Consider the following 26730-nt stretch of genomic DNA (forward strand, 5'->3'; position numbering starts at 1 on the left):
AGAGACCCTGCCCATAGTGCCTTCATGTACAAGATGCCTGTGCACCAGCAGTCACCTCCTATCCAGGCCCCTTCTGTGCACATCTTCACAGATGTGGTCTCTATCTAAGCTTTCTAAGCCTCATTGCCTTAATATTATGCTTTTATGAATATTTTGATGGAAAAATCCAGATTCCAATAAAGAATTTTTCTAGATTTATCATTGTGGTCTCCAGAACAAATAAAGCGTCAAGTGCAGGACACTTGGTTTTAGAGGCAACATGCAGCAATGAGTTTTCTTTTGTTGTGTCTTAATATGGTGGGTTTTTAAAATTAATTCTTTAGAGAGAGGTGAATGGAGAGAGACAGACACAGAAGCATGCATTCATGTTAGAGAGAAACAATGTTGGATGCCTGGGGACTGAACCTGCAATCTGGACATGTGCCCTGGCCAGAAATCAAATCGGTGAACTTTCTGTTGCACAGGACAATGCCCAGACACACTGGCCAGGGTGCACTGACTTTTATTTTCTTCCTTATCTTGCATCTGGTGGTTAATAAATACCATCAATGCTAATAACAGTGGGCAATTCCAGAGGAGGACATGATGACAAGAGCTTTACATAAGTTGGCCCCACAGGTGAATCTCCCCACAAGGTAATGGGCACGATCTCTATGTGTGGAGGAATTAACACACAGACCATGGGATGTTTTGCCTATGCCCTTCCTCCCTCAGAACCTGCCCATTTGTGTACTTTTCCTCAAATTCCAGAGGTTCTGATTCCCATTATGGACACTATTTCCTGTGAAGGTGGGGATGGCAAGACAAGGTGCATGTCAGAGGGACAGGGAGAGGGAGACAGAATAGGAGAGAGAGACGAAGAGAAAGAGAGTGTTTGCTGTAAGAGATACACATTTTCTGACCAATGTTCTCTAATCCTCTTTTTGGGGGGAGTGGGGAGCTCACCAACTGTTACAGAGACTTCAGCATTTTCTCTTCCCACTAGAAGAAGCAGAGTGTGCCTGGCCAGTGTGGCTCAGTAGGCCTATGAACCAAGAGGACATAGTTCAATTCTCAGTTGGCGCAGGGGCCAGAGTTTACATCTGGATCCCCAGGTGGATGTGCAGGAGAAAGCCAACCAATGATTTTGTCTCATTATTGATGTTTTATCCATCTCTCCCTCTCCCTTCCTCTCTGAAAACAATAAGAAATGTACTTAAGAAATGGGAAAATGAGCTCCTACACTGATGAGCCCAAGGTAAAAGAGTGAAAGGTAGAAGAAAAAGAAAGGAACGGCAATAAAAAGAGAACGAAGGGCCAGGTGCTGTATGTGACAAGCTAGGAAGCTGCTGACACCCAGCAGAGAGCAGCAAGCACATGAGTGGCTGGCACTGAATGAGAGGCAGTAGAAGGAGAAAAACCAGGACTGACTTCCTCACATTTAGGGAGACATACAGGCAAATGGAGCCCTGCCCCTGGGCCTGGATGTGTGGCCTTCTCCCTAGGTGGTCCTCTCGCAGGCGACTCAGTGAGCAAACTGAGACAGCCTAGGGCCAGAATGAGGTGGCAGGTGGGCAGGGAGCCTGTTCCATGCTGAGCAGCTAACTGTCCATTGACTGTGGGATCCAACAGCACACTAGGACATCTCCCTTTCACTTGGTTGTATTGCCCCTCAGGGTGGCCTTCCATACCCCCATCTCCCCGGTGTGACCTTCACCTGTGTCCACTTAAATGCTCTCTGGGAGCTGGCTTGGGGTTGTCTACTCTTCAGACCAGGGGCCTGTCACTGGCTGAGAGTTGCTTTACCACCTCCTTGATTGATGGGAAGGAGGATCATGAGGGGAAAGTCTTCGAACATTAGACCATCCTCCACAAAAGGATGTTCTATTCTTAGGACGGGACACAGAACAAAGCAGAGGTTTATGCCAGCTTAGTATTTTGCTGAAAAGAATGTAAATGTGTTTATAGGCCACAGGAACTTGAATTCGAGAAGGGGCTTGATCCAGTGGAATGACAGGCATAGACTTGTGAGGCCAGGGCTCTGGCTCCCTGGCAGGCTGATGTCCCTTTGAATACTGGGGGCCTGACTTGTGTACAGGGAAGCCCTACCATGGAGCGGCCACAGGCCAGTGGGGAGGAGTGTTTGAGTCCAGGGCCTGGACTAGTTACCCGTGACGGCCCCAGACAAGTTGTACCTCCGTGGTGCTCACTGGAAACCACTTGTTCCAGTCCCTGCGGATGCACCTTGTGTGCGTTGACCCACTAACAGAGAGACAGAGAGGCACAGCATTTCTGTAGGCCCTTCTGTCCCCCTGCACTGTGATGCCCAAACAACTCTCATATTCCAGGCAGAGGGTCCACGTGACAGACTACAACAGTGGTGTTGACCAGAAAATTCCAGACTGGCTGATGAGGTTTGTGGAAGAGGTTCAAACTGTAATGAGGTCAGCAGTTGAGTCTAGACTTGGTATCATGGTTTGAAAGCCTGAGTGGTGCCACCTGGAGGCTGAGATTTTCTCTTTAACACAAACATTACACGCACCAGGCAGAAATTGGAAAATTGTAGGAGCCCAAACTCAGGCAGCCACTATGAGATCCCAGTGTCCAGGAGATACAAGGAGGCAGGAGGGACCACTTAGAATGACCTAGAAACGAAGCCTGAGCGAACATGCCTTCTTCATGAGCAACAAACACTCCTCTATCCACCCCCCAAATGCAGATCCTGCATTCCCTGGACATGTGCTGTGGCACTGGGGGCAGGAGAACTTCATGCCCAGTATTGGACTGGCCCCGCCGACTCCCAGCACCCACACATGAATTTGGGGGATGTTTTCACCACATCCTGGTCACCTGCCACCTGCTCTCATCATGGCCCTCACTTATGTACAGGACACAGTAGCCTCTCAGCCCATGAGTAGGGCCGTCCTGTGCAACCTCCTTCTCCAGTCACAAAATTCCTAGTGCGATCCCAGGTCATCTGCCCTTGTGACCTTTTTTTTGAAGGAAGGGAGTCCTTAGAATGTGCTCCAAGTCTGGGACCCGCTTTATGCATCCCTGGAATGTCAGTCAGCCAATCAGGAACCTGATTCTGGGGACACCTACTGACAACAGAAATCAGGAGTTCTCCCCAATTCTTCTGAGCTGTTTTGGAGAACATGACAAGCTACAGTGTACAGAAGGAAAATCAACATCCCAGCTGCCTTTCTGGATCCAAAGAGGCACCAGAGAGGAAGGCGGATGCCCTTCCTGGGTTCCACAGCAAGCCCTGCCTCTGTGGGCCTTCAGAGGCCCTGGGGACCATTCCCCATGCATGGGCTTTCCCATCGTCCGCTCTCTTAACCCAGCCTTCGAGCAGACAGCCTTCCACCTGGCTTCTTTCCCTCTGCAGTCAGACGTCTTCCTACCCTCACGTATTTTGTCCTCTGTGCCTTTTTCAAACCCACAAGTCTCTGCTGGCACTACCTGCCCTGCCTGTGCCCAACAAGACCTGGTTTCACTTCAGAGCCAATGACATCTACACCTAAACAAGGGATTGCCCCTCTTTCTTGCTCCCCAAGGAGAACATGCCTCACGTCCAAGACATGCCTGGGTCTAGCCGTTTAATGCCAACAGCAGCGCTTCTAGAGGCACAGGGGAGGTGCATGACGAAGAGCACTCACTCTGGGCTAGAGCGACAGGGCAGAAAATGGCCCAGAGAATCCCATGAGGAACCCAGAATGGGGGACAAAAGGGAAATGGCAGCAGAGCATTGGCCAGTCTTGCTGAATCTGAGATCTGCATCCCTTAAATATCAGAGACATAATCTACCAGATTATGCAGACCGCGGTGGTGGCGGGAGGGGTTGGGGTGCAGGGGTGGCCTGGTGTAGATGAGGTGCCAGTGACATTCCCAGATCCCAACCCCAAAGGCACTGGGTCATTCCAATAGAGAGTGCATGGCAAGGTGGGGAGAATGGCACACACCGATCCTGGACACAAAGACGAGGAGAGGGCTAGAGGGAAAGGGAGGGCCCAACCATGGCATTCAGGCCTGCAGAGGGATGCTTCTGGTGAAGATTGCACTTCTGCCTCATCAGATGGTAAGAATTATGCTTCTGACCAGAGAAGGAGAGAATGGTTCCTGCTACTGCATCCCTGTCATCCACTGACCCTAAATCTCCAACTCTAAGCCAGAGGAAGACTATTGTGGCTGAGAGGAAAACCAGATGCTATAGGCTGTACAGCCCGTTCCACTGCTGATTGTTCCCCTGGGGACGGTTCCATAAGCCTCAGGGTCACAGAAGGTCTGTCTCCATACTTGACAGAAAATCCCTCTATGCCCTATGTGAAGGCTGGCAGGACACACTGGCACAGAGTGGACATCTTCTCAGGGATGTCCATCGGTCAGCTGATCCTCATCTGCCAAAGCCAGACACCTCTCCTCACTCTTCAATCCTTGATTTACTCCAAAAAATTTACTGAGTGCCTAAGGGTACATCCACTATTATTCTGGGTGATCAGCTGGGACACCTCATGAGAATTTCATGGTCTTCCTCGGAGTATCTCTGAGGCATGAAACCTCACTCGATTGAGGAGACAAACAAACAAAACAACTGAACTGGAAAATGAGTAAATCACAGACTAGTCTTGCTTTGCACTGTAGAGCAACCCACACAGAATGGTACCTCCAGCTAATACCCTGCCCAGCAATCCTAATAACCATAGGAAAAGTTGTTATTTTTCAATGGCTATTACAGAGTTATGTCACAACATTAAAAAACTCTGTTATAAACATAACATACATGTAAATAAATAAAGTAGTAAAATCACTACTTAGCACCCTGTGATTTTAACTGTTTGAGAATTAAAAACTGACATGCGCCTTTGCAAACTATTTCCTGAGTAGTTTAAACATGGCTTGCGGGTCTTCTGCTCATACAACTTTCCACACAGAGTGAGAGTCTTTTCCATGCCCTGGCCAACTGTCACATTGCTTTCTACATTTGGATAAGCTTCCAAGGTCCCATCCTTCCTGCTGCCTACGTGGGCACGTGTCTCTGGGAGAGTTCCTTTAGTGTGAAGCTCTTTGGCCTCATGGCTTGCCCTGGGACCTCTCCATCCTTTTTTTGGTCACAACCATGTTGCTCATTTACACTTCTCTGGGAGCTGGCCATTGAACCTGAAGCTGGGTTCTGAGTCATGATGATGAGTAAAAGTAATTCCTCATGATTGGCAGAATTTAGGAAATTACAGAAGCATTCCACTTTCCAAGTCTCATTACTTCTCTCTCCAGACAAGAGACCTTGGAAGGGGCCATCAATTGACTTCCTTCTCCATGTTCAGTATCTGAGGCCTGAATCAGTCGCCTGCACTCCTATCTCTGAGTGGGTCATGGGACGGTGACACAAGAACAAGGCCCTGGTTCCTGGTGTAAGGCTCCCATGTCCATCACCTGGGCCAGCCTGATGGGAGTGTGCCTAGAGAAGTCACCGGAGAATGGGAACATGCCACTCTATGTGTGGCAGCGGTGGACACGATCAGGGTCATGGGCAGACAGCGGGAGTGTCCATTTAGGTGACAATCACTAACCGCAATCCAAGTTCTCAGCAGGTCTGTGCTCAGTCTTGGTCTATAGACCCAGCCAGTTCTTCCAGTCAGATGGGGGAGGGGAAAACATGTTGGAAGAAATAACGACAGAAAACTTCCCTTTTACAGGCCAGAAAATAACTATGCAAGTTCAAGAACCACACAGAGTCACAAATAAGATGAACCCAAAAAGACCAACACCAAGCCACATCATAATTAAACATCAATGCAAAAGTAAGAATCATAAAGGTTGACAGACAGAGACAGAAAGTTACCTACAAGGCATCTCCCATTAGAATATCAACAGATTTCTCAACAGAAACACACCAGGCCTGAAGGGAATGGAATGAAATATACAAAGTGATGTAAAACAAGGGGCTGAATCCACACCCAGCAAGGCTATAATTCAAAATTGAAGAACTAATAAGGAAATTTACAGACAAAAAAGGGCTATGAGTGTTTAATACCACCAAGTCAGCAATGCAAGAAATGCTAGAGGGATGGAAGTAAAAAGAAGAAACAGAAAGGCAAGAAGAAGCACACACATTAAGAATAAATATGACAAACAAGTACTTACAATAATAACATTAAAGGTAAATGGATTCAGTGCTCCAATCAAGACATAAGGCAGCTGAATGGATAAGGAAACAAAACCCATATTTTGCAGTCTGCAAGAGACTCACCTCTGAGCAAAGGATTCACACAGATAGTGAAAGAGGGAAAAATAAATTTTCAACAAATGGAAATGAGAAAAAAGCTGGGGTGGCAATGCTTATATCGGAACAAAATAGAACTCTAATGAAGGTCATAGCAAGGGATAAGGAAGGCCACTACACAATACTAAAAGGAGCAAATCAACAAGAGGATATAACTCTGGTAAACATATATGCACCCACTACAGGAGTGCACAAATACAAATAACAACTTCTGGAAGGTATCAAGGGATAGATAGATAGCAATAGTATCAAAGTAGGGTACTTCAATACCTCACTGACACCACTGGAAAAATCCTCTACACAAAAAACCTCCAAACAAACAGCAATCCTAAATGACTCTCCAGTTCAGATGGACTTGACATCTCCAGAACATTTCATCCCAAAGCTACCAAATATACATTCTTCTCCAGTGCACACGGGACATTTTCAAAGATAGGCCACATATTAGGACACAGGCAAAGTCTCTTCAAATTCAGGAGGATAGAAAACGTAATAAGCATCTTCTCAGGTCACAATGGCATAAAACTAGAAATCAAGTGCAATAAAAACAATGAAAAAAATCAAACACTTGGAGGCTAAATAGCATGCTATTAAACTATGGTTGGGTTACCAAAGAGATCAAAGAAGAAATGAAAAGCATCCTGGAAACAAATGACAATGAAAACACACAATCCTAAAATCTATGGGACACAATGAAAGCAGTCCTGCGAGGGAAGGTCACAACTCTACAGGCCTAGCTTAGAAAACAGGAAAAAAAAATGGTAATAAATTAAGTAATCTTCAACTTAAATAATTAGAAAGAGTGCAACAATAAAAGCCCATATTACCAAAAAAGAAAGAGATAATAAAGATCAGAGCAGAAATAAAAGCCATAGAGACCAAAAAAATAATACAAAAGATCATGAAAGCAAGAGCTGGTTCTTTGAAAAAAAGAAAAAAAAATTGATGAACCTCTAGGGAGGCTCACCAAGAAACTAAGAAAGGGGACCCAAATAAACAAAATCAGAAATGGAAGAGTTGAAGTAACAAATAACCCGGCAGATATACAAAGGATTGTAAAAACTATAAGAACTCTACTCCAACAATTGGAAAACCTGGACAAAATGGACACATTTCTAGACAAATACAAGCTTCCAATACTCAATCAGAAAGAAGCAAAAAAACTGAACAGGCCGATAACTACTGATAAAATTGAAACAGTAATCAAAAAGCTTCCAAAAAACAAAATCCCTGGACCAGATGGCTTCACAAGGGAGTTTTTCCAAACATTCAAAGAAGAACTAAAACCAATCTTTCTCACACTATTTCAAATAATTCAAGCATACTTCCAAGCTCTTTTCATGAAGCCAGCATTACCATAATCCCCAAACCAGAAAAAGACACCACAAAGAAAGGGACTTACAGGCCAATATTCCAGATGAACATTGATGCTGCAATCCTCAACTAAATTCTACAAACCGGATACAACATTACATTAGAAAGATCATACACCATGACCAAGTGGATTTATTCCAGGGATTCAAGGATGGTACAATATCCACAAATCAATGCACATGAAACATCACATAAACAAATTGAGAGAGAAAAACCACACAATCATATCAACTGGTGCAGAAAAAGCATTTGACCAAGTGCAACAGCCTTTTCTGATAAAAACACTCAGCAAAGTAGGAATAGAAGAATCATCCACATAATGAAAGCCTTATATGACAAACCTACAGCCAACATCATACTCAATGGGCAAAAACTAAAACCATTTCCCTCTAGAACAGGAACAAGAGAGGGAAACTCACTTTCACCACTCCTGTTCAAAACAGTACTGGAAGTCCTGGTCACAGTGATCACACAAGAAAAGGAAAGAAATGGTTCCCAAATTGGAAAAGAAGAAGTAAATTGTCATTATTTGAAGATGACATGATACTGTACATAGAAAACCACAAACAGTCCTTCAAAAATTTAGTAAACTTAATAAATGAATTCGGCAATGTAGCAGACTACAAAATTAACGCCAAGAAATATATGGCATTTTTATACACCAATAATGAACTTACAGAAAAGGAGATTAAAAAAAGAATCCCATTCATCATCCCACCAAAAAAATTAAGATAACTGGGAATACTCTTACCTAAGGACGTAAAAGACCTCCACTGAGAAAACTAGAAGATGTTGAAAAAAAGAGATAGAGGAAGACATAAACAGATGGAAGAACATACCTTGTTCATGGATTGGTAGAAACAACATCATTAAAATGGCTATACTACCCAAAGCAATCTATACATTCAATGCACTCCGCATTCAAATACCAACAGCATATTTCACAGACCTAGAATGAACTCTCCAAAAATCCATCTGGAATAACAAAAAAGATCACGAATAGTGGCAGCAATCTTGAGTAAGAAGAACAAAGTAGGAGGGATCTCAATACCAGATATCAAGCTGTATTACAAAGCTACTGTGTTCAAAACTGCCTGACACTGGCACAAGAATAGACATATAGGCCAATGGAATTGAATAGAGAACCCAGAAACCAATTCAAACAACCAAGCTCAATTAATATTTGACAAAGGAAGCAAAAACATACAATGGGGATAAGACAGTCTCTTCAATAAATGGTGCCAGGAAATTTGGTCAGACAAATGCAAAAATGAAACTAGGCCACCAGCTGACACCATGCATAAAAATAAGCTCAAAATGGATAAATAACTTGAACATAGAGCTGGAAACCATAAAAATAGTAGAGGAATCCATAGGCAGCAGAGTCTCAGATACATGCGGAAGCAATATCTTCACAGACACAGCTCCTGGGGCAATGGAAAATAAAGTTAAAATGAACAAATGGGAAGACATCAAAATAAAAAGCTTCTTCATAGCAAAAGAAACCATCAACAAGGCAAAAACAAAGCCCACTGCATGGGAGAACATATTTGCCAATGTTCTCTCTGATAAGGGTTTCATCTACAACATTTATAGGGAACACATACTACTTAACAAAAGGAAGATAAACAACCCAATCACAAAAATGGGCAACGGACCTAAATAGATACTTTTCCAGAGAGGACAAAAGGAAGGCCAAGGGACACATGAAAACATGCTCAGAGTCACTAATCATCTGACAGATACAAATCAAAAGGACAATGAGATACCACCTAACAGCTGTCAGAATGGCTATCATCAACAAAGGGCGAGTGCTGGTGAGGATGGGGAGAAAAAGGAACCCTCCTTCACTGCTGGTGTGAATGCAGACTGGTGCAGCCACTATGGAGAAGAGTATGGAGTTTCCTCAAAAAACTAAAAACGGAACTCCCATTTGACCCTGTGATCCCACTTCTAGGAATATATCCCAGGAACCTAGAATTACCAATCTGAAAGGATGCATGCACCTCTATGTTCACTGCAGCACAATTTCCAATAGCTAAGATTTGGAAACAGCCTAAGTGCTGGTCAGCAGATGAGTGGGTTAAAAAGCCGTGGTATATCTACATAGTGGAATAGTATGCTACATCAGAGCAAAAGCTGGCCCAGTATAAAAAAAAAAGGAGCTGTTGGGAGCTTCAGTCACCCGCCAGCCTGAACACAACCCTCAGCCCCTCACCCAGACTGGCCAGGAACCCCAGTGGGGACCCCCACCCTGAAGGGTGTGTGACCAGCTGCAAACAGCCATCATCCCTTCACCCAGGCTGGCCAGGCACCCCAGTGGGGATCCCCATCCTGATCCAGGACAGCCTTCAGGGAAAACCAGCCGGCCCCCACCCGGGCACCAGGCCTCTATCCTATATAGCAAAAGGGTAATATGCCTCCCAGCACTGGGATCAGTGTGACAGGGCAGAGCGCCCAAACCCCCTGATCGCCCCGCAGCTCTTTGTGTGACAGGAGGCGTGGCCACAACCTCCCTATCTGCCCTGCTCTGTTCATGACAGTGGAAGGCGCCCCAACCCCCTGATCAACCCTGCTCTGTGCCTGATAGGGGGGAGCTCCCCAACCCCCTGATTGGCCCTGCTCTGTGTGTGACAGGGGGGAGCTCCCCAACCCCCTGATGGGCCCTGCTCTGTGCATGACAGGGTATGGAGCCCCATATGGAGCCCCTCTGTGTGGGATGCAGCACTCCAACCCCCCTTCTCTGTGTGTGATGGGGTAGAGCCATAACTTCCCCATTGACTCTGCCATGAGTGTGACAGGATGTGGTGCCCCAACCCCCTAATCTGCCCTGCTCTGTGTGTGACAGAGGGCGGTGCCCCAACTCCCCTATCTGCCCTACTCTGTGAGTGACAGGGGGGAGCTCCTCAAACCCCTCATGGGCCTTTTCTGTGCATTACAGGGGGAAGCTTTCCAAACCCCTGATGGGCCCTGCTCTGTGCGTGACAGAGGGGAGCTCCCCAACCCCCTGATGGGCCCTGCTCTGTGCGTGACAGGGTATGGAGCCCCAACCCCCCTGATGGGCCCTGCTCTGTGTGTGACATGGGGTGGCTCCACAACCTCCCCATCGACGCTGCCTTGAGGGTGACAGGGGGCGGTGCCCCAATCCCCCAATCGGACATACCCTGAGCATGACTGAGGGTGGTATCGCAACCTCACAATCCACCCTGCTCTGTGCATGACAGGGTGCGGTGCCCCAACTCCCCAATCAGCCTTGCTCTGAGCCCGACCAGGGGCTGCACCTAGGGATTGGGCCAGCCCTCTGCCACCCGGGGGCAGGCCTAAGCCTGCAGGTCATTATCTCCCAAGGGGTCCCAGACTGTGAGAGGGCACAAGCCAGGCTGAGGGACCACCCCCCACCCCCCAGTGCACAAATTTTTGTGCACTGGGCCTCTAGTTCAAGTATAAGGGGCTTTCAAAGTTGCGGAGGGAGGTATGAGAGGAAATCAGGGGGAGATGTGACTTCAGTAGAGTCACAAGATGCAATATTCCTGGCTTTTAATGATGAAGGAAGCGGTCACCAGTCACAGAATATGGGTGGTCTCCAGAAGCTGGAAAGAAAGTCTCCCCAAGAGCCTCCAGAAGAGAATGCAGCCTCCTGATACCTGGATTGCAGCCTGGTGAGCCCCACATCAGACTTCTGTGCTAATAACTGTAACACATTTGCATTGTTTCAGGCCACTAAATTTGTGATAATTTTTTACAGCAGCAGTAGATAACTAACACACATGTCAAAGCTTAAAAAAAGCCTTGCAGGCATGAGGAAAAAATATTTAAAGAAGTGTCAGCAAAAAGGTAAAAGAAAGTGAGGATAGAGGGAGTTCATTTACTATGGCACATGGATTGTAAAACTTTGTCAGAAAGGTTGGTCTGAGCACAATGCTGCATCAACGTGGAGCTACTTACAGCAATATGGAGAAAGAGTATGGAAAAGAACAGCGTTGTGTTTTTTTCCAGCCTGATTCCCTAACACTGAGACCAGGATATAATAAGTGCTCAATGTTTGCAGAATGCAGCTGCAAGGAGGGGACTGTAATTTAGACAGTATAAGATGACCCTGAGATTAGGGCAGAGGTAATGCTGGCATGAAAGGCAGGGTGGGATTGACTAGCTCAGTTGAGGACCTTTGAGGGCATGGAGGAAAGGGGTGGTCTCAGGCCTGAGAGCTGAAGTCTGTGTTTGAACAATTATCACCACCTTTTTGAGAACCGGCTGAAGTTGTTAAGGTCCTTACATAAAGCAATCCTCATTACAAGGGACAGGGCCTGTTGCCTAAAGGTAGGGGAGCCCTGACTGGCTCCTGTGGGGAAGATAGCATCTGTCTCGAGTAGCTAGGGTGACTTTGTTAGGGGTAGAAATAGAACATTCAAGACTAGCTACCCTATATAATAAAAGGTTAATATGCAAATCAACGAAAAGGTGGAACAACAAGTTGCTATGACATGCACTGACCCCAGGGAGCAAATGCTCAATGCAGGAGCTGCTCTCTGGGGGTCAGTGCACTCCCACAGAGGGAGCACTGCTTGGCCAGAAGCCGGGCTCATGGCTGGCAAGTGCAGTGGCAGTGGCGGGAGCCTCTCCTGACTCCATGGCAGTGCTAAGGATGTCTGACTGATGGTTTAGGTCCACTCCCCAAGGGCTCCCGGACTGTGAGCGGGTGCAGGCCAGGCTGAGGGACCCCTCACCCCTGAGTGCCCAAATTTCGTGCACCAGACCTCTAGTTAATTATAAAAAACATTAATCATGTTCTGCTCACTGTGATTGTTTTGTCCTGATTAAAGAAGGCACATTCTAACCTGGCTGGGAGTTGCAAGCAGGACCTAGGACCTCACTTGGAAATACGGCCCATCCTCCACATCCAGTGATGCCTTCCCCAGGATATAAGTGACACATTTTCCCATGGAACTCTGAATTAGTACCTTTCCCTCTAACTTTCTTCAAATTAAGAGAATCTATGGAGTTCCCTATACTGCACAGTTTTAATGAAAGAAAATAAGACTTTCTAAGAGCATCAAATACATTTTTTTTATTTATAAACATATATACTCCTCTCTCTCTCTCTCTCTCTTTCTCTCTCTCTCTCTCTCTTTCTCTTTAAAATATATTCTTACTGATTGAGAGAGGAAGGGAGAGGGAGGGAGATAAAAACATCAATGATGAGAGAGAATCGTTGGTCGGCTGCCTCCTACACACCCCGTATAAGGGATCAGGCCAAAACCTAGACATGTGGCCTGACCTGGAAACAAACTGTGACTTCCTGGTTCATAGGTTGATGTTAACCCACTGAGTCACACTGGCCGGGCTCAATTCTTATTTATAAATTCATTCCAAGGACATATACAGCTTGAAAAGCTTTGAAAGCAGTTTTAAAAAAAAACAACAACTAGCTTTTAAGTAGCAAGAAAACAGTTATAGAAGAAAGTTTAAATTAAAAGAAAAAATAATTGTTTTACTTTATTCAAGAGTGGGAACATCCTCCATGAAAATGTGTACCTTGACTGAGGATGGCTGGGTGGCCTTATCACACCTTAGGAAATCAAATGCTTTTTACAATGACAAGAAAGAGAGTTTCATCTAATTTCTCTCCCAGGGTAGATGTCTGTCAACAGAAGGTGGACATGAATAAAAGGAGGGGCTTGCACAATCAATCAGGAAATCAGCAATCTATGAGTAATCCAGAACCCAGTATTTATCTCCTCTGCCACACACCCTCCCTCCCAGCCAGTGAGCAAGACAATTACTCTCAAGTCAAGCTAAGTGAACCCCCACTCACAGTGGCCCAATGCTGACATACAAAGCATACAAATAATTCTCACTCTGGCATAAAAGTGACAACTTTCTTGGAAGAAAAGCAGATACTGTAAATTCTCAAAGTCTTCCTGAAACATTTTCTAAAGTAATTTTTACTTCTTTAGAAAAAATGCATACCTGGCAAACCATCTGTAATAAAAGGCCCATTCTATAAAACCTTACCTGATCCTACTCATATCTGCAATCATAATCATATTTACAGACAAATATATCTATACTAAGAAAAGAGTAATATGCTAATTAGACTGGGAGACCTTCCAGGAGACCTTCCAGATGTTCTTCTGGACAAAGCCATGGTGGTGGGGCCAAGGTAGAGGCGGTTAGAGGCCAAGAGGGGAGGGCAGTTGTGGGTGATCAGGCTGGTGGGGGGCGGGGCTGTTGGGGGTAAGCAGATCAGCAGGGGGGCCAGTTGGGGGCAAGAAGGCCATCAGTGGGGGTCAGTTGGAGGTGATCAGGATAGCGGGGGTGGGGGGCAGTTTGGAGTGAGCAGGCCAGCAGGGGACAGTTGGGGATGAGCAGGCCAGTGGGAAGGGAAGGAGGGACAAGCAGGCCAGCAGGGGGGGAAGTTTGTGGTGATCAGGCTCATGGGGGTCATGTGGGTGCAAGCAGGCCAGCAGCGGGGGGCGAGGGGAGGTCAGTTGGGGTCGAGCAGGCCGGCAGGCAGAGTGATTAGAGGCAACGAGGCAGGCAGGCAGGTAGGTGAGCGGTTAGGAGCCAGCAGTCCCAGATTGCGAGAGGGATGTGTGACTGCTGTAAACTGGCAGTAGGACATCCTTCGAGGGGTCCCAAATTGGAGAGGGTGCAGGCCAGGCTGAGGAACACACTGTCCTTATTTTATAAAAAATAAAATGATAGACACATACTTAGAAGGGTGTAGGATAGCCAACAGTCAACAATTAACATGAGAACAATGAAGGAATTAGTGGTAACTGTCCGGGAGCCCAAGCACATTAGGTTGTGCCACAAGGGGCCCAGAAAAAGGGAAGTTACAAGTTACCCAGATATTTCAAGGGTATCCTAGCTAATAAATTTCATGCACCGGGCCACTAGTAAAAATATAAACAAACAGATAAAAACAAAGATAACATGCTAAAGACCACAAATTTATTATATGGCAAAAGTCAAGATTCAAAAATATCTCCCCTACTAGCAGAATTAGGTGGGAAATTAACAAAGCAGAATTTAATAGGATGCAAAATAAAGTCTCGTACTAGGGCTTTAAAAAAAAAAAAAAACCTGCACAACAGGATAACCTAGTTTAAGACCAGTGCATCTACAAAAACACATTTTCGTTTATTGCAAGCTCAACAAGAGGCAGCAGTCTGAAACAGTGGTCCCAAAAAGCTAATGCAATTCTAAGTTGCATTAAGAGAAGACAATGTCCTCTTCACAAATAATATCATCCTGGGGACCATACTCAGTTCTGGGAATCACATTTTAAAAGAATCAATAACTGAACTGTGTGTTCGGAGAAGGGTGGGATCTAGCCTAGGGAATATTCTGCACAAAAGCTAGTGAAGGAACTGGGGATGTTTAAACTGTTTTATTTTGTTTTTCATCTCATCTGTAAAGAGGATATGCTGCATAATGGAAAAGGGAGTGGACTAGGAATGACAAATGGGTTTCCTTTCCTGAGCCAGTTCTAATCAACTGGTAGTGACTCCCAGGACCTGGTGCTGAGAAAGATTCTGAGAGTAGAAAGGAGGGAGTGAGGGCAGAGAGAGAGACACCAACTGGTTGCCTCCCACATTATCCCAATCTGGGGATTAGGGGAGTAGAGGAGCAAACTGCAACCAAAGTAGGTACCTCTGACTGGGAATTGAACCCAGGACCCTTGGGTATGCTGCAATTCTCTAACCACTGAACAACACCCGCAAGGCTTCAGTGCATCTTAGTTCTTATACCATTCTCTGGCTATGGTTTTATTACCGTGTTAACATAAGAAACATTCAAACCTGTAAAGAATTTTGTGTTTATTTGAGCAAACTGTCGACAAGTGCCTGGAAGCAGTACCTCAATGGATTGGGAAAGTGCTCTGGAGAGTGGCGGGTTTTCTTCTATTTTTATACATTACAACCAAAGGAGGTGACATAGGTAGGTTACAAGAAATTCATTGGTGATAGATTAGAGAGGCGGGAGAAACCAAAGGGGTCTTGGGGGTGAGGGAGAGAACCTGTGGGACTGGATAAAAAATAAAATGATAGACACATACTTAGAAGGGTGTAGGATAGCCAACAGTCAACAATTAACATGAGAACAATGAAGGAATTAGTGATAACTGTCCGGGAGCCCAAGCACATTAGGTTGTGCCACAAGGGGCCCAGAAAAAGGGAAGTTACAAGTTACCCAGATATTTCAAGGGTATCCTAGCTAATAAAAGACAAAAGGGTAATTAACCGTACCTCCGCTATGCTTCCCATTGGCTAATCAGGGTGATATGCAAATTAACTGCCAACAAAGATGGCGGTTAATTTGCATACATAGGCACAATGATGGGAGGCGAAAGGGGAAGGACAGAGGAAGCTGCCTGATGCTGACAGTGATCGGAAACCCAGGCAGCAGGCAAGAGCCGGGTGGCAGGGCAAAGGTGGAGAACCTGGGCCGCCTTTGCCCTGCATGAACTATGCAGCTGGGAGAGGGGTGTGCGGCCGCTGGGAGCAGGGCGGGAACTTCCCGGGGTTTGCATCAGGCAGCCGGGAGAGGGGCGAGAACTATGCAGCCAGGAGAGGGGCACCAGGTGGCTGGGAGCAGGGCGGGAACTTCCCTGGGTTTGCAGCAGGCAGCTGGGAGCGGGGCGGGAACTTCTGCCGCATTGTCATGGCAATGCGGCAGAAGTTCCCGCCTCGTAGCTGCTTGCTCATTCACTTACTCGCTCATTCATTCACTCATTCACTCACCCATTATTCACTCACTCACTCACTCACTCAGCAAACCCTCTCAGGTCCCTGGCACCAGGCCAGGCACTGAAGTTGAAGCAGGATAAGACAGAGCAATGTCCTCAAGATGTTAGTAATTCAGTAGGGCGAAGCAGGCACATGAACAAGGCAGTTGTACGCACAGATGCAGTGTACTGGGTTCAGTGAGAGCAGTAACTAATGCCGACTTTGTTCTCTTGATACAATGGGGCCTCGGGAGCCAGGCCGCCCCAAGCCTGTAGGCCTGTGCCTAGGCCAGGAGTGGCTGGGGTCCAGGAACATGACAGAAGGCGCAGGTCGGGCTGAGGGGTCTGACCCCACCCCTCACCCTCACCCCCGAGTGCACAAATTTTTGTGCACCGGGCTACTAGTCTATCTATATAAAAGACTAATATGCTAAGTGTCCTGCCGTCAGGGTAATACGTTATGTCGCAATGCCCAGCTTCCTCTCCCTAGCAACTAGCCTCCTAGAAGTTTCTTCAGCCCAGGAACACAAGTTGCTTTATAGCCAGGTAGAAACATTCACAGTTAACCAAATGTCTGTGAAGTATTTTCCTGTGCCTCATCTCATTTGATCCTCACACAAGTCGTGGAGTAGGTAGATTGGAGACTTGGTAGAATCCTATTTTCTTTTCATTAAACAGAAAATGAAGATTTAGAAAGTTTAGAAACTCGACCCAACTGAAAAGAATTGAGAAATGGTGCCCCCTCCCCTCCACCCCCCCCCTTCCCCCGCTCAAAAAGAAATAAAGAAAAGAAATGGTGGACCTTAAAAATGACTTCAGGTTTTTTCACTGCACAAAATATAGTCAAACACTGCTGCAAATTAAATATTTTACCCTTTGTTCTCCCTGCGTGATCTACAATAATAATGTGCTTCTTCGTGTTGATATTTACTGCTGTGTTGCTGACAATTACCTGAAAAGATGTTGGAGTGCTTCACTGGGCTGGAAAAAGTTTAGCTAAATCAGAAAGCAGCTCTAATTAACAAGTTTGTTTTATATCTATAAAAGGCTAAGTTGACTCGCACATGGGTGATACATATAAAGCTCTCATTGGCAGCAATCACATGCATTTCAATCTGTCATTGTCGATCATGAATTTGGTTGACACTTCTATTATTGAGAAAGGGTGAACAGGGATATTAAAATATTTCTTCTAATTAATTTCCTTTCAATGTGCACAAATTCATGCACCAGGCCTCTAGTGTTATTATAGATGCAAAAAGACAGATAGGCTCAGTGAAGATACTGTCCTAGAATGTAACTACCCACTATTACTGCTTTTGGTTAAAGTTTAATTTCAGATCGTCCTTTGTGGTTACTTCAGGTCTTTGAGTTTGCAAGACCATCATACAGGCCTTCCCTGAGCTTGTCAGGTTACCATGTGGCCCCTTTCACCCACAGCATCTTGGTAAGCCAGCTTACCTTTATCTTCCTCGGTATGCACAAGAGTGGGTACTTGCCATGGCCTGTGTTGCTCGGTGGTTAGAGCATCAACCTGAGCAGCAGAGTCACCTATTGGATTCCTGGCCAAGGGCACATACCTGGGTTGCAAGTCCAAGCCCACAGTGGAGTGGAATGGGGGTGCTGCAGGAGGCAACCTATAGATGTCTCTTTCACATTGGTGTTTTTCTGACTCCCCCCCCCTGCCACCCCCCCTTCCTTCCAGTTTCTAAAATCAATGGAAAATATGTCCTTACTCCTTGGGAGAGGTACAAAGAAAACCAAAAACCAAAAAACGATAAAAAGGTAGATACTTAAAGTTTAGCTCACTGATTTTCAACCAGTGACTTTTGCCTCTCCAAGAACATCAGGCAATGTCTGAGACATTCAGTAAGGTCAGAACTGGTAAGAGGCGCTGCATTTAGTGGGCAGAGAGGCCAGGGATGCTGCTAATCACCCGGCGGTGCACAAGATGGAGCCCCCTACAAAGGGTTTTCGGGTCCCAAAAGGCAACAGTGCCGCGGTTACTGCGTGACTTAATGAAAGGCAAAATAAGCAAAGCCCGAGCTGGCGGAGCTCGCTGGGTGCAATGCCTGGGCTGTGATGGGACCAGCTGGCCAGGGGATAGCCAGGTTGGGTCCAGCGCCCTAGGCCCAACAGGATGAAGACACAGGGTTAACACCCAGATCCCGCAGGCCCCGGATGTGGTGCAGAGCACATGGCTTCTCCTCCAATCCCAGCTCTAGCCCAGGGGTCCTCGCGGGACTCAGAGGCCAAGCTCTCGCGAGAAGTGGGCGGAGCTTCCGGCGGTTGTTGGCATTGACTTGGCTGTAAAGCTCTGGGTTCCCGGATTCCCGGATTCCTGGATTCCCGTGCTGGGCTGGCTGGGTCTCGGGGAGAGGGCGGGATCGGCTGTGAGGCCCCCACCCGCCGCGAGGTGCCTCCACTTCCAGGGCCGCGGGTTTCACAGCCTCGCTCCGTATCTCTACTCTCCAGCCGCTGGTGAGAGTCGCGCCCGGTACACAACCCGCTCACCTTGGCAAGCCGAGGGGAGGAAATGTGTTTATCCGCCATTTCCTAGTTCGAGTGGGCGGGAGAGCCTTGAGGTATACCCGTTCCTCTTGATTCCCGGCCCGCGGTTGGGCTCTGAGGACAGGTGAGGAAAAAGTACCGGGAGCACACGTGAGGAGATGTAGCATCTTGTTTGTTTCCGTTAAAGCACCAACCCGGTGCGCGGGTGAGGAGGCGAACCTTCTTGCTTGTTGTGCAAGCGCCGTCCCCGCTGGGCTTTCGTGCTTTCCCGCTTTCCCGCAGGTCAGCCACTGTTCCGTCTTCAGAAATTCCCGTGCCCGCTGCCTGCCTGGTAACCGTTGGCATCTTCTCTTCCAGCTCACCGTGCCCCCCAAATATGACGTGTTGAGTCAAGACGAACTACGCACAAAGCTGACCCAGACCTTCAAGCGCCGAGGTATCCTGGACTCCCTCAAGGTGTCGGCTTGAGGCATATCTGTTCTGTAACTTTTACAAGTGGAAGCGGTGACAGGGAGTCCGCATTTAAACCCACTGGGTCTTGGTTTTAAAAATAATATGATATGCAGGTGGTATTGGGGAGTGACGCTTTTATGTTTTGTAGAACTCGTTATCCTGGAAAGCATTCTCAAACGGTTGAGAGTTTGCCCGGTCTTCATATTCAAATAGATTTATTGACTGACATTCAGGTAGGAGCGAGTAGCTGTATAAAATGAAAACATTTTAGCAACAAGGCAAGTTTTGTGAAACTGGTTTGTAGGTTCTTGAATTAATACGTGGTTTTGTAATAGTCATGTTTGGATGAAGGATATTGAGACAATATAATAAGCATTGTGTGCTGCTTACAGTACAATAGTCTGGAGAATGACAGCTTTTTTCTTTAAAATATAATGAAAGCTCTGAAGGTTTCACTTGGGCAGCACATACGTATTAGTATGAATTAACAGCAAGGAGTAGGGTTACCTCAAATGTGTTTTCATTACTATATACAGTTAGACGTGTATTTTACACTTATCAGGGGAAATACTGAGTTTTTCCTTCTCCCCCCATTGTTTTCGTAACTTAAAAAACAAAACAGAACACTTTATACCTATCTGAAAAACCCATAAAAACATAGAGGAAGAGAGTCTTTTCTGATTCAGCTATTATTGGCACAGTGGTGTGTGTGTGTATTCTTAGTTCACTGTTGTATAGTGAGCATTTTCCTGTGACCCGAAAAGTTCCTTGAAACCCTCCATTTAAGTGTCCCATGATTGGATGTATGTGTAATTTATGTAGCAGTCCCTGGTGAATGTTTAATCTTGGCAGAGAATAATTTACTAATACACTTTACATGTAAAGTAACATCAGGAATAGAATTGGTTTAAATGTGTTTTCATTACTACATATATTTCAGAAGTATATCTGAAATATAAATGCTGAATAGGTTATAACCAGGTCTGTGCATCCTTCAGTTGCCTTTCTCATTTTTGCCTAGGTTACGTGGCATTCTTACATTCTTGTATGACTTTATCTATATAGAAAAGGCTAATATGCAAAGTGTTTCCTTGGAGGTTAGCCCGGGAGACCGGGAATTCGATTGCTCACTATGATGTGGGCTGACCATCGGGGGGTCGCACAGAAAATTGCAGGCAGCGAGCTGGTGTTGGCGGGGTACTGAGGGAGCAAGGAAAGGGGGAAGCAGGAACAGGGGAGAGGGGAACCGCGTGGTGGTGGTGCATGAGGGAGCAGGAAAGCAGGGAACCTGATCAGCCGTGATTGCCAGCCAGGCCTAGGGACCCTACCTATGCACTAATTTCTTGCATCAGGCCTTTAGTCCTGGAAAATAAAAGGCCATAAGCATTTTTTAAAAAATACATTTTATTGATTTTTTAAAGAGAGGAAGGAAGAAGGGTAGAGAGTCAGAAACATCGATAAGAGAGAAACATCGACCAGCTGCCTTCTGCACACCCCCTACCCAGGTACATGCCCTTGACCAGAATCGAACCTGGGACCTTTCAGTTCTCAGGCTGATGCTCTATCCACTGAGCCAAACCGGTTAGGGCCGTGGTCGCCAAACTGTGGCTCGCGAGCCACATGCGGCTCTTTGGCCCCTTGAGTGTGGCTCTTCCTAAGCCTTAGGAGTATCCTAATCTACACTAATAAAAGAGAACAATGGTAATTGGCATACGGCGATACCATTTTTATTGGCTAATCAGGGCCATATGCAAATTAACTGTCAACAAGATGGCGGCTAACTTGCATATGTAGGCACAATGCAGGGAGGCGAAAGGGAAAGCAGGAAGAAGCCCCCTGCCACTGACAGTGATCGGAAACCCAGGGGGGAGCTAATAGCTGGGAGGCAGGGCAAAGGCGGCCCTGGGGCCGCCTTTGCCCTGCCTCCCAGCCATGATCGGAGAATCAGGCGCCTTTGCCGCCCTGGCCAGTGATAGCAGGAAGTAGGGGTGGAGCCAGCGATGGGAGCTGGGCATGGTAAAAGCTGGTAGTCCCGGGAGCTAGGGGTCCCTTGCCTGGGCCTAAAGCGAAGCCCACGATCGTGGCGCCCCCCGCTGCCACTGCAGGTCCCCGCTGCCCGGGACGGACACCTAGGCCAGAGGCATTAGGCCTGGGCAGGGGCGGAGCCTGCAACCGTGGGGAGCTGGGGTTCCCCTTCCGAGGCCTGACACCTCTGCCGGAGGCCTCAGGCCTGGTCAAGGGGCCGATCCGGTGATTTGTGATCGGAGGGTGATGAGGGTCAACTCCTCTGGCTGAGGCGTCAGGCCTGGGCGGGGGTTGGAGCAAGCGATCAGAGGGAGGTGGGGGTCCCCTGTCCAGGCATGATTCCTGGGCCAGAGGCCTCAGGCCTGGGCGGGGGCCAGAGCCAGTTATCGGGGGGCAATAGGGGTCCCCTGTCCAAGCCTGACTCCTCTGGCAGAGGCGTCAGGCCTGGGCAAGGGGCCGATCAGGCGATTGGAGGGTGATGGGGGTCAACGCCTGAGGGCTCCCAGTATGTGAGAGGGAGCTGGCTGGGCTGAGGGACACTCTCCCCCCACACACACACCCAGAGCACGAATTTCGTGCACCGGGCCCCTAGTTACGTTACTAACAATGTACCTACCTATATAGTTTAAGTTTAAAAAGTTTGGCTCTCAAAAGAAACTTCAATCGTTGTACTGTTGATATTTGGCTCTGTTGACTAATGAGTTTGCTGACCACTGGGTTAGGGCAAAGCATTTTTTTAAGGCTCTTTGGCAGAGCATGTGTATTCTTCTCAGTATAAATGTCTTTTGTACTATAGGATTTTTGATGTATAAGTACTGTTCTGAACTTGTAGTTATATACTCTTGTTCTTTTCAGGTGTAGGATAGAAGATAGAGGTATAGCAACTCTGTTTGTTTCCTGCTTGTATAGTATTGATATGAATACGTTGCGTGGATATAGGCAACATAGTCTTGAGCTCTGCTCAATTAATATGTTTCCAGATTATATGCAAAGTAGATTAGGACAATATTCAGTAGTTCAGTTAATTTAGAGGTTTTCTTAAAACTCAAAGGAAAACTAACACATTATAACCTTGAAGAAAATTACCCACTTTGAACCTAAGTTTTCATATTTGTAAAATGTGGGAAAATTACTGTATTTCACAGTGTCTTGAGATGTAAATAATATATATGGAAGTGCATTTTTAAAAATATATTTTTATTGATTTCAGAGAGGAAGGGAGAGGGAGAGAGAGATAGAAAAATGAATGATGAGAGAGAATCATTGATCAGCTGCCTCCTGCACACCCTCAACTGGAGGTGGAGTCCTGCAACCTGGACATGTGCCCTTGACCAGAATCGAAACCAGCACCCAATATTTCTTCCAATATTATTTTCATATTCTTCATCAATCCACAGAGAGTTGAGGAAGCAACAGAATTTTCTCTTATACATGCTATCTGAATCAAAGACTGCTGAAATGGACTCATAGGGAAGATAGTTAGAGTCTTCATGTGTTCTGACTAAGCAGCAATTCACTTGGAAGTAGGTGAAAACAGCTTCTCTGGCCAGAATCCATGGGCTGCTTATCTCATAGAGTAAGACAATGTGTGCAGCAGAGTAGTACTAACTTTTGGCCATGGATCTAAAACAACTCCCCCATCAGACCTGCCTTGAGTGTGACGGGGGACGGTGCCCCAACCCCCCAATCGGCCCTACCCTGAGCGTGACTGAGGGTGGCATCACAACCTCCCAATCCACCCTGCTTTGTGCATGACAGGGGGCGGCGCCCCAACTCCCAAATCAGCCCTGCTCTGAGCCGGACCAGGGACTGCACCTAGGGATTGGGCCTGCCCTCTGCCACTGGGGAGCAGGCCTAAATAAAACGATTCTAATAAAACGATTCTAATTTGTGTGGCAAATCTGTGTATTCCTAGTGCAGCAAACCTGAAAGTTTGTTCCCATTTGTTGTTTTTTTTTTCTTTTTTGTCATTGAGCTAGACACAACTGAGAAAGCAGGTCATTCACGAATTGATGCACCCTGTATTGAGTGGAAGTCCTCCACCATTTCAGTGGAAGGGAGTGCCCTCTTCTTTTTAAAACATATTTTTATTGATTTCAGAGAGGAAGGGAGAGGGAGAGAGAGAGAGAAATATCAATGATGAGAGAGAATCATTGATTGGCTGCTTCCCGAATGCCCCCCCACTGTGGATTGAGCCCACAACTTGGGCTTGTGCCCTTGACTGGAATCGAACCCGGACCCGTCAGTCCCCAGGCCAACGCTCTATTCACTGAGCCAAGCCAGCCAAGGCAGGAGCGCCCTCTTAATAGGCAGGTATACCTGTGTCCCACATGAGAAACCAGAGTCTGCAGAAGTGGGTAATTTGCTTAAGGTCACAGGATTTCAAGATGGCAACACAGGGCAGTAAATCTAGATCTCTAAAATGTGCTCTTTAGATAAGAGAAATAAAGAATACATTAATTTTTTTTGAAACCTGTTTTAATCCTCAAGTATTAAAACATATGTTTACCACTTCTTAATTATTTTAACTATATTCCTACACCATTGCCTTTGAACATATTAGTTACATTTTATCTTAAAGGCAGATATAGCAAACTTTCCATATATTTTTTAAATTGACTTAATATTTTAGAGCAGCTTCATAGCAAAATTGAACAGAACGGAGAGTTTCTGTATGTCTCCTCCTCCGTCATGCACAGCCTTCCCCATGATCAACATTTATACAGTCAATGAGCCTACATGGTGGCATCATTTTCACCTAAAATCCATAATTAACATTAGGGTGCACTCTTTATGTTGTCCCTATGTTTTAATTCTCTTTCTATTAGCTGTAGTTGTCCAAAAGTTTCTTATTCAGAAGTTTTAAGAAATCTTGAACAGTGTTAGTATTTGAAAAACTTGAAACTTAAATATGCTGTATTTAAGTTTGCCTGAGCAATAGTCAATTACATAGTTACTAGAGGCCGGATGCACAAAAATTTGTGCACTGGCGGGGGTGGGGGTGCCCCTCAGCCCCACTTGTGTCCTCTCACAGTCTGGGACCCCTCGGGAGATTACGACCTGCTGGCTTAGGCCCACTCCCGGGTGGCAGAGGGCAGGCCCAATCCCTAGATGCCTGCACCGCAGCTCCTGGTCGGGCTCAGAGCAGGGCAGACAGGGGAGTTGGGGCGCCGCCCCCTGTCATGCACAGAGCAGGGCAGATCAGAAGGTTGTGATGCCACCTCCAGTCACGCTCAGGGTAGGGCCGATTGGGGTGTTGGGGCGCTGCCCCCTGTCACGCTCAGAGCAGGGCCCATCAGGGGGGTTGGGGCTCCGTACCCTGTCAACACACAGAGCAGGGCCCATCAGGGGGTTAGGGAGCTCCCCCCTGTCATGCACAGAGCAGGGCCGATCGGGGGGTTGGGGAGCTCCCCCCATCATACACAGAGCAGGGCCGATCAGGGGGTTGTGATGCCACCCTCAGTAACGCTCAGGGTAGGGCCGATTGGGGGGTTGGGGTGCTGCCCCCTGTCACACTCAGGGCAGGGCTGATGGAGAGGTTGCGGCTCCACCCCGTCACACGCAGAGCAGGGCCCATGTGGGGGTTGGGGCGCTGCCACTGTCACACTCAGGGCAGGGCCAATGGGGAGGTTATGGCTCTACCCTGTCACACACAGATTAGGGCCCTGCTCTGTGCGTGACAGGGGGCAGCGCCCAAACCCCCTGATTGTCCCGGCTCTGTGCGTGACAGGGGGTGGTGCCGCAACTTCCCCATCAGACCTGCCTTGAGTGTGATGTGGGGTGGTGCCCCAACCCCCCAATCGGCCCTGCTCTGAGCCGGACCAGGGACTGCACCTAGGGATTGGGCCTGCCCTCTGCCACCCGGGAGCAGGCCTAATCCAGCAGGTTGTTATTTCCCGAGGGGTCCCAGACTGCGAGAGGGCACAGGCCGGGCTGAGGCATCCCCTCTTCCCCCCCACCCCCCCCGAGTGCACAAATTTTTGTGCACCGGGCCTCTACTACTAATATAAGGGTAATACGCTAATCAGACTGGATGTCTTCCAGACATCCTTCTGGACAAAGCCATGTTGGTGAGGGCCGAGGCAGAGGCAATTAGGGGCAATCAGGCCAGCAGGGGAGAGCAGTTGGGGCAATCAGGCAGGCAGGTGAGCGGATAGGAGCCAGCGGTTCCAGATTGGGAGATGGATATTGGACTGCCGGTTTAGACCCATTCCTGGCAGTTGGACATTCCCCGAGGGGTCCTGATTTGGAGAGGGTGCAGGCCAGGCTGAGGGATCCTCCCTCACCACTCCCTTACCCCACTCTTTCCCCCTACCCCGTGCATGAATTTTGTGCACCGGGCCTCTAGTATTATATATTTAAATGAATTAATCATGAAGAGCATAGTTAATTAAGCACCTGTTGATTGAGATTTTGTTGTTTTATTGTTTGGGTTTTGCCATTAGAAGCGGTGTGCAGTGTACACTCTTTGTTTCCCTGTGGAAGTGTAGCTGTGTGAATTACTAGAGGTGAAAAGACTAGGTTAAAGAACACATGTCTTTTTGAATACACAAACACTAACAAATTTCCCTCCTGAGTGATTGAACCTGCCGACTTCCCCGCTTTCTTGCCAGCACTTCACGTATGATCAGAGTTTTAATCTTAGCAGTCTTATTGGGAAAATAGGACCCCTTTGTTTTAGTATTAACTTGCATTTTCTTAGGATTTTGTTTATCGACATTAAATTGTCTTACTGATTTATTAGATCTCTTTAATATTATGAAAGTTAGTGTGCTTTCTCCTCATTATAGCAAATATTTTCTTCCAGTGTGTCATTTGTCTTTTGACTTTATTTCATGCCATATATAAGTTCTTAATTTTTATGTTATTAAATATTTCTCTTTATCACTTCTAGATTTTTGTATCATGCTTGGGAAGGACTTCCTTCAGAAATTATTCTTAAGAGATATATAACGTACAACAGGATAATGTTATAAGTCCAAAATTTATAAAGTGACTGAGTAATGGTTGAATGAAAGTTGTGAGACAAAACTATGTACATTGTGTTTTTTAGGTTTTCTCGTGGAGTTTTTAAAAGAAATGGCAGAATATCATCAGGCTAAAGAGACTTGTGACATGGACCCTCAGACAAGTGCAATTTTGCCTAGCAAAGACTCTCTTGGTAATTTCAGGCTTTTTTCCTGATTCCAGGTTTCTATTTTCTTTTTGAATGAAGAAAAAGATCTGCTTTCCTATGTTGTGTGTGTTCCTAAACTGTGTGCAGGTGGAGTGCTCATTTCCCATTGTGTCAGCACAGTCCTACCTTCAGTGCTGCCCCTCCCTCTGTGATCACCAGGTGGATGCAAAGGCCCATGTTCTTGTTTGTTGGGTCAACCCC

At 46.7% G+C, this 26730-nt stretch overlaps 1 protein-coding gene across 1 annotated transcript in view; it reads left to right on the forward strand.

Moving 5' to 3' along the window:
* Positions 1-1210: 1210 nt before the first annotated feature.
* The window catches only part of LOC308512339 (centriole and centriolar satellite protein OFD1-like), a gene marked incomplete at both ends in the record, with an annotated part of 114819 nt that continues 89299 nt past the window's right edge, over positions 1211-26730 (forward strand). The window contains 3 exon segments of the mRNA XM_081082113.1: positions 1211-1237; positions 19233-19331; positions 23333-23374. Of these exon segments, the coding sequence (XP_080938239.1) occupies positions 1211-1237; positions 19233-19331; positions 23333-23374 (168 nt within the window).

Source organism: Myotis nattereri, assembly GCF_964212035.1.
Source record: "Myotis nattereri genome assembly, chromosome: Y".
NCBI lineage: Eukaryota > Metazoa > Chordata > Mammalia > Chiroptera > Vespertilionidae > Myotis > Myotis nattereri.